The 8,443-nt window shown below is 40.8% G+C and overlaps 1 protein-coding gene across 1 annotated transcript in view; it reads right to left on the minus strand.

Annotated features, from left to right (window-relative positions):
* Positions 1-61: 61 nt before the first annotated feature.
* Positions 62-8,443, minus strand: part of col9a2 (procollagen, type IX, alpha 2) — a 20,365-nt gene continuing 11,983 nt past the window's right edge. The window contains exons 13-32 of the mRNA XM_023431089.2: positions 6,937-6,990; positions 6,743-6,796; positions 6,219-6,272; positions 6,031-6,084; positions 5,836-5,889; positions 5,688-5,741; positions 5,545-5,598; positions 4,552-4,596; positions 4,373-4,426; positions 4,237-4,290; positions 4,101-4,154; positions 3,931-4,002; positions 3,476-3,511; positions 3,307-3,351; positions 2,864-2,896; positions 2,566-2,712; positions 2,404-2,458; positions 2,069-2,257; positions 1,881-1,958; positions 62-1,420 (exon numbers count right to left, since the gene is read on the minus strand). Of these exons, the coding sequence (XP_023286857.1) occupies positions 1,215-1,420; positions 1,881-1,958; positions 2,069-2,257; positions 2,404-2,458; positions 2,566-2,712; positions 2,864-2,896; positions 3,307-3,351; positions 3,476-3,511; positions 3,931-4,002; positions 4,101-4,154; positions 4,237-4,290; positions 4,373-4,426; positions 4,552-4,596; positions 5,545-5,598; positions 5,688-5,741; positions 5,836-5,889; positions 6,031-6,084; positions 6,219-6,272; positions 6,743-6,796; positions 6,937-6,990 (1,446 nt within the window). The 3' untranslated portion in view covers positions 62-1,214. The remainder of the gene's footprint in view (positions 1,421-1,880; positions 1,959-2,068; positions 2,258-2,403; positions 2,459-2,565; positions 2,713-2,863; positions 2,897-3,306; positions 3,352-3,475; positions 3,512-3,930; positions 4,003-4,100; positions 4,155-4,236; positions 4,291-4,372; positions 4,427-4,551; positions 4,597-5,544; positions 5,599-5,687; positions 5,742-5,835; positions 5,890-6,030; positions 6,085-6,218; positions 6,273-6,742; positions 6,797-6,936; positions 6,991-8,443) is intronic.

The following is an 8,443-nucleotide window of genomic DNA, read 5'->3' on the forward strand; positions in this document are numbered from 1 at the left end:
TGAAAGAGGTGAGCCACACTAAAGAGACTCATTTCCATTCCCCACATGATACAGAAGAACATTGGATTTTACAAAAGGTTCCTTTTTATTTGTTTGGGTTTACCTGAACAGCCAGACAAAAACCCTCTTTACAGATGATTATATAAAGAACAATAAATAGCTTTTGTTGATGAAAATAAATCAGTTATTGAATCGGTTACACCCTGTGGACAGTTGACAGTGGCATAGGAGGCACATTCGGACTGGTAACTGATTCGTTTGGAGAAAAGCTGTTACTTCTGTCTGAACTTTTTATTATTCACTGAATTCATTAACACAGGATTTTTGTTGGTGCATATCGTAACCCATTCCTTTTTCTCTACATAATAATCAACACACATTTACAAAGATTTACAGCACTGCATTGTGGGAGATGGGAGTGCCCATCGGGATATGCTGTTGCCAGGCAACAAGAGGAAGAGATAAAGCTAGTCGTTAGTTTCTAAAATGAGACTTGGGTAGAAAGCGGGGGATTGGGAAGGGAAGGGGGAAGGGGAGGGAGGAAGGGGGAGCAATGTACACATGAGGTAAATTCACTCAAGCTGACTGATTAAACTACTACATTTTACAATACAGCACTGAGTGTGACATTAGGCTGTAATCATTTATTGGTCCTTTTTGTACACTTTTAAAAGGCATAAGGTGTGATGTTGCAAGACAGACAGGGCATTTAAACTTTAAAACACTCTCCAACAAAAAAATTGCATATATATAAAACCATTTAAAGTGACCTTGGTGTAAAAGAGAAGCACCCTTCACCACGCTTGGTTTTCACCCCTTCTCAGCTCAGAGATACTGTGGTGGGAGACGAGGAGATGCAATGTAAATCTGCTCCTCTCTCACTGCTGGAACAGGGCTGGGATATTTTGATGGGACTGACACTGACACCATCCAAAAACACTAGAGAATTCAAAAACGTTGTGGGTGGCTGTGAGCTGCTGTTGTCATGGTGATGTGGGGGATTAAGATCAGAGTATGTTCCACCAGTCAAAACTTTAGGTTGTGAGTTTCAGGAGGGGGCGTCATACATCTAGTCACTATTATTGCTCCACCCCACCCCACCCCACCCCTCGCTCTTGATGTTGTCCGACTGAGAAGAGTGGTCTCTCTCCTTCCTTCTCTTTCTCTCTTCCTCTCTCCCAGGTGTTGTGAGCTGCTGATGGAGAGACAGGTCTCTAGACATTGGGTCCTTTGATCGTTCCCGCTTCCTGTAGTCTCGGAGAGGTGTATGCTGATGCGGCCAGACACATCGCTGCCTCGCAGAAGCCTGGCAGACCCGTTGCGCCGGCCTTACCGGGGCGACCGGCCTCTCCGGCTGATCCCTGAGGTCCTCTCTCTCCGGGCCTGCCGTCCCGGGCCACACCATCTACACCAGGAGGACCTGTGGAGGGAGAAAGTTCCACATCAAGAAAGGACTTAAACAGATTTCCAGGGTTTAACATGACTTAATTACATTGATGTTCATCCAAATCTCTTGACACCCCATTTTAGAGTTCAGTTACACATGTGTACTGTATGTGTGCATACATTTAAGGTGTGTGTATGTGTGCACAGGGGAATGTGAGTGCATTTCCCACAGTTTGAATTAGTGTGTACTTTTGCAATCCTATTACATTCTCATTCAAGAGCATCTGTTAAATGACTGGAGTTAATGATGCTTTTAAAATGCCTTTGAGCAGGCTCTCCTGAGGTAAGCACTATAATGTCAAGTCCTTCAGTTACTTATTGTACCCCTCCTCTTCTTACCCACTCGTCAGAATCGCATATTAAGACTGTTTAATGTTTTCAGTAAGAGCATAGATCTTGCAGTGTGTGTGGCTCAGGGAGGCTTTAGCTCTTACCTTGTATTCCTGGGGGTCCTGGTGGTCCTGGATGAGGTTTACCAGGATCTCCTCTATCTCCCTTTGCCCCTCTCTTTCCTTGGGAATGCAAAAGATGTAAAGACATCAGATGTGCCCTTAAAAAGTCATACTTACAACCGTGTATTCATCATATGCAAAAGTATCAATCCACACTGTCTATTTTTTACCTTTAAGGCCGGTGTTTCCAATCTGTCCTGGTGCTCCAATGATACCAGGAATGCCACGGGCACCAGGTAAGCCATGAGGCCCCTGGGGGCCAGATGATCCTGGAGGTCCAGGGGGCCCGGGAGGTCCCATTACACCTGCACCACCGAGCACAGCCCTCTTGGCGCTCACCGCCACTGCTGCTAGCCTCTCTGTAACACAGGAGACAGCATTTTGATTAAATTACCTCTCATGATGGGAAACTGATTGCTCAGGAGATGAAAGCAGTTTTGGTGAATGAGCTAATCCAATCTCCCCTATGGACATCAAAGGTGAATATTCAGGTCTAGACGCTGACCCTGCAACATCTTCAACACCACTTCGATGATATGCTGGTCGGATGCATCACGTCCCTGGAGAGAGGAAGAGTGAGAGAGGAGACTTAGCATCACAAAGACACAACAAACAACATGTATTCCATGAATCATAAATGTTGTGACCAAAAGTGAACTGGACATACTGATGAACCCTGAATGCCCGGCATGCCGGGTACTCCTCGCTCTCCATTGAGTCCCCTAGGACCAGGCAGCCCTGATGGTCCCTGGTCTCCTGGTTTACCAGGGTCTCCAGTGGGTCCATTGTGTCCAGTGTCACCCCTAATTCCTTGCTGTGAAGAGAGGAGCAATAGAGCAGGATGAATTTATGGAGAGTAAAGAAAGAGGACAATGAAAATAGATGATGGGCAACGTAAAAAAAGAAAGATCTTATCTAGCATTGTTATAGCACAGCCGTCAGATTCCAAACGGTTCGATCCTCACCTGTCCTTTGGGCCCGGGTTCACCAGACAAACCCTGTCATGGCAAAGAAAGACAGACATTCACCCATCACATCACTTATCATTTCAGCTTCAGAGACATTCATTGAGCAATAATTCAAGAATGAATATTGTAAATGAATGTCTAAAAATGTGGCTTCAAAGAGCCAACATGCGTCGTTGGCTCACTGTCGTGTAAATAGCTCATTCGCCATCTGGATTATTATGGGGATTTGTATGCAAATTCAAAAGCAGACTTCCTCTTCTTCTTAACTTCTGTATAGTTATAACATTTTCTGCTATATATCACTCTGCTCTGCTGCCTTTAGAACCAGATGTTTAGACCTCCTCATCTAAAGCTGGAGAGTTTAAGTGTTTTGTGCATTCAGAGACTATAGTGGTTCTTTATAACAAAAAGTTTGAAACAGTTTAGGGTTTGATTTTTACCTTTTCACCTTTCTCGCCAGCCAATCCCTCAACACCAGGGTCACCCTAAAAGCGACAAAGAGAGGAAAAGATGAGAAAGATGAATAGAGAAATATATTTGTCAGCATGGAGCTGGTATATGAGGTTTCATACAATCCAAGTTTTAAAAAAAAGCAAAATTGCTACTCACGACATCTCCCTTTGACCCGACTTTGCCTTGGAAGCCCTGGAAAGAAAGATGGTTCAAGAACATGTAGAAGGGGTGAAATCTAAATTATAAAATCCTAAATGTTGCTTTAAGGCAGTGACACCAGAGATCCCAAAGTAAGAAAGGTGTTGTCTCATTTCTAAAACATAGAAGATGAGGATGCTTAGATTATCATTTATATTACTTATTTATTTTACTTGCCTCATTCAGGGATTTACTGTGGATTTATGAGACTTTTATTCATGGGTAAACACTGCCCCCAACGGACAAGTCTGTGTAACTGTATTATTATGAAGTGTGTTTGAATATAGACCCATGATGCATGTCTCACATAGAAAAATATGTATTTGTTCATGCACACAGGCGCAGGCGCACACACACACACACACACACACACACACACACACACACACACACACACACACACACACACAGACCTTGTCTCCCTTGGTTCCACTAAGGCCCTGGGCACCTGGGATACCAATGGGCCCTCTCTCTCCTTTGCCTCCCTGTTAGGTGATGATAGAAATAGTATTAGAAGTACAGCCTGAAATCATTTAAAATTAATGTGAAAGACATTGTAATATAATAACACAGTGTGACTTACAGGCTTGCCGACTATTCCCTGTGGCCCAACTTCTCCCCGCTGTCCTCTGTCACCCTGCACAGGCCAGGTAAGATGAGAAAATATGGTTTTAAGCAGGTGTTGTTAGTGTTTTACTGTAATAATTTGTGATTTGTACCTTGGGTCCAGGGACTCCTTCCATACCAGCCTCACCAGGAAGACCAGGTTCACCCTAGGAGAATTCAAAAGCACAATTATTCACCCTGCTGCACAATATACAGTAAAAATGCATGAAATGTTGTGTATATGTTTACCAGAGGTCCAGGGGCCCCAGGCATGCCAACATGACCTCTAGGTCCAGGCTCGCCCTAACATGGAGAAAGATAAAAGAAGGTTTACGTTTTAAAAAACATGAAAGTCAGAAAAATGATTTAAAAAACAGTACAGGTCAATATAAAATCATATCATATGAGTTGGTAGAAAAAAGGCTTACCTTAGCCCCAGGTCCACCTTTAGACCCAGGACTGCCAGGCAATCCCTACAAAGAGAATCAACAAACTAAAATCAGAGAAAATCTACGTTACATTGGTATCTTATGTATTGTGGCTGCCTAGAAGTAAAGGTGAAAACCGTTTAGTTGCAACATCCATGGTTTGATTCCAGCTGAAGACCATTGCTGCACATTTCTCCACACTATCCAATAAAAGCCATAGAAATCTCTTAAAACTGGTTACATCTGTATCTTGTATTCTGACCGTGTGGTGTACAGAGTATTTCATATGTTTGAAATACAGAGCGTGAACTTGAAAATGCTGTTGGGTAATGGATGTGGATATTAGAATGTGGCTGCGGGTAGCAGGTAGTAATAAAGCTGATGCCTTATATAATAATAATGAAAATAGGCCACGATGCGGTATCGGCCATTGCCATATACCGGCCTGTAGCAGGTTTCCTTGCAGTGATTTTGTGTGTGTGTGTGAGATGGTATATCACGGTGGGGCATAAAGCAGGCTAAGTTATGGTGAGGGAGTTTGCAGCAGTGTTAGTGTCACTGCAATGACCACACAGCAAAGTGTGCATCTCATGCTCCATTACCCCTTAGTCAGAATGACGCGCACACAAAAACACACACATACACACAAGTATACCCACTGGTCTGATTGTGATAAATCACTCGCGGTGGGAGAGAGAATGCTATTTCAAGGTGGTTTAAATTCTAAAACAGCATGGGTCACAGGGTCACTGTTAACCTGGATGACTGCCCAGAGAACAAAACATACCAAAATTTACAGGCTGCTTCACGCTGGTTTCCTCTGTCTGTGTTCTGGCTTAGTTGAATTGAGGAGGAGAACAGATTGACCCCCTACGTGGTCTGAGTGACAATAGGCATTTACAGATGGGCTTATTTGCATGTGCCTTTAGTGGCCTTACAGAAAAACCCTCAGACAATCATACCCCCCAAACATTACACTGAAGGATCACTCACAGCTGTTCCCTGAGGACCAGGGGAACCAGGCATCCCAGCCTGGCCGGGGCTGCCCTGCAGAAAAAGAGAACGGAATAAGAATAAAATGCCATCTTTTACTGAAATTGAAGTTACTCATTATTATCGCAACTAGCAACCCTTACCTTGATTCCAGGAATACCAGGTGTGCCATCTTTTCCATCAATACCCGGCAGACCCTGAAAAAGCAGGCAGATGAGTCAGTGGACTTCATTTGGCACACTCTCTCATAACGACTCTGTGTAGCGCACATGCTAAAGTACAATCACTCACATTCTCTCCCTTTTTGCCAACCGCACCCTGTGGGCCTTGGATACCTCTGCTGCCCTGCAGAAGATGAGCATATCAACATCAGCGTTTTCGCAAAGCACATCAGAATCACTGTCCCCATTCCATTTCTGAGAAATGTTTCACTTTTTTTTTTTGTCTTGCCCCACTGCTTTGGAAAACACTTGGAGAGTCACCTACTTTGTCTCCCTTGTCTCCTGCTTCTCCAGGTGGTCCCTGAGGTCCCTCCTCACCCTGCAAACAACAAAGAGAGACTTTGAGTACCTGAACTGTACTGTAGGAACTTGTTTTTCTATTAATAAAGTCTATATAGTCTAATAAAGTCAAATAAAGTCTGTCTGTGTGTGATGGTGTGTGTGTGTTCTTACGGGAGGCCCAGGAATTCCTACAGGTCCGTTGATGCCCTTGTAACCACTAGGACCCTATGGGAAAACAAAAAAGTGCCATCAATCACTTCAGATCAGGGAGGATGCTAAGTCACGGTAGCCTACTATTCATTGTGATAAAGGGGTAATTAGCACTTAACTCACTTCACTAATAGGAACTACACAGAGAGCCAGCCACTCTTGCTTTGGCACTAAGCCGGGGCGCTAACTTGGCTAACGCGGCTAATGTTAACAGTAAGACGGATGGCTAAAGCGGATCATTAACTACAGATGGAGGCACCATGGACCCAGACAACCCCAACTCATTAGAAGAGGGGAGAGATTTGTGTTAGCATCATTTCCATATGTCCCCATTGCTGGTAATGGATGATGTTTGTATAGTGGGGGCAGGTCTGGCTGTGCCTCCTTGGTGCTCATCTAAGAACGAGAACAGGCTTGTACCCAAAGAGAAAAAGGACAAAAAAGTTATATGTGAATGTGAAAGAAAAAGCAAACGCGGTACTCACTGCCTCTCCTTTAGGACCCATCATTCCAGGATAACCCCTCAGGCCCATCGGACCCTTACAAGGAAGTAGAGAACAGTGTGGTGAGAAAGAAACTGACCCTTAACCATGGACAAATCCTAGCACACTAATATTGTTAGAACACTGGGTTCTGTCAATCCAAGATGATACTGTGTGAAACCAATAAAATAGCATACCGGAGGTCCTGGGATGCCCTGTTCCCCAGAGATGCCCACTTCTCCCTTGAGGCCCTGGTGGAGGAGACAAAAAGAAGAGGCAGAATTAAGGCATAAGTAAGACATAAAGACGTCAAAAAAAAGTATAGTCAGGCATAAAAACATCATAATATCGTAAGGCATAAAATTGTCATAGTATAGTAAGGCACAAAAAATTAAAAAAAAATGTCATATGATGGTAAGGCATAACATGTCATAAAAATGTCATGTATAGTAAGGCATTAAAAATAATAGTATAGTAAGGCATAAAATGTCATAAAAATGTCATATTATGATAAACCATAAAATGTCATAATAAAGTAAGGCATAAAACTGTCATAGTATAGTAAGGATAAAAACATCAAAAAAAGTCATAGTATATTAAGGCATAAATTGTCATAAAAATGTCATATTATGGTAAGGCATAATTTGTCATAAAATGTCATGGTGTATTAAGGCATAAAAACGTCATTGTATAGTAAGGCATAAAACGTCATAATATAGTAAGGCACAAAAACGTCATAATATAGTAACGCATAAAAACATCAAAAAAAGTCATAGTATAGTAAGGCATAAAATGTCCAAAAAATGTCATATTATGGTAAGGCATAATATGTCATAAAAATGTCATAGTATAGTAAGGCATTAAAAATAACAGTATAGTAAGGCATAAAATGTAATAATAAAGTAAGATATAAAAACGTCAAAAAAGTCATAGTATAGTAAGGCATAAAATGTCAAAAAAAATTTCATATTATGGTAAGGCATAATATATCATAAAAATGTCATAGTATAGTAAGGCATTAAAAATAATAGTATAGTAAGGCATAAAATGTCATAATATAGTAAGATATAAAAACATAAAAAAAGTCATAGTATAGTAAGGCATAAAATGTCAAAAAAAATTTCATATTATGGTAAGGCATAATATGTCATAAAAATGTCATAGTATAGTAAGGCATTAAAAAAGTCATAGTATAGTAAGGCATAAAATGTCATAAAAATGTCATAGCATAGTAAGGCATTAAAAATAATAGTATAGTAAGGCATAAAATGTCATAATATAGTAAGATATAAAAACATAAAAAAAGTCATAGTATAGTAAGGCATAAAATGTCAAAAAAATGTCATATTATGGTACGGCATAATATGTCATAAAAATGTCATAGTATAGTAAGGCATTAAAAATAATAGTATAGTAAGGCATAAAATGTCAAAAAAAATTTCATATTATGGTAAGGCATAATATGTCATAAAAATGTCATAGTATAGTAAGGCATTAAAAATAATAGTATAGTAAGGCATAAAATGTCATAAAAATGTCATATTATGATAAGCCATAAAATGTCATAATGAAGTAAGGCATAAAACTGTCATAGTATAGTAAGGATAAAAACATCAAAAAAAGTCATAGTATATTAAGGCATAAAAAAATGTCATAAAATCATCATAGTATAGTAAGGCATAAAAAAATGTCAAAATCATCATA

This window comes from Seriola lalandi, unplaced genomic scaffold, assembly GCF_002814215.2.
Source record: "Seriola lalandi dorsalis isolate HSWRI2012SDOR001 ecotype SW California unplaced genomic scaffold, Sedor1 jcf7180002054916, whole genome shotgun sequence".
Taxonomy (NCBI): domain Eukaryota; kingdom Metazoa; phylum Chordata; class Actinopteri; order Carangiformes; family Carangidae; genus Seriola; species Seriola lalandi.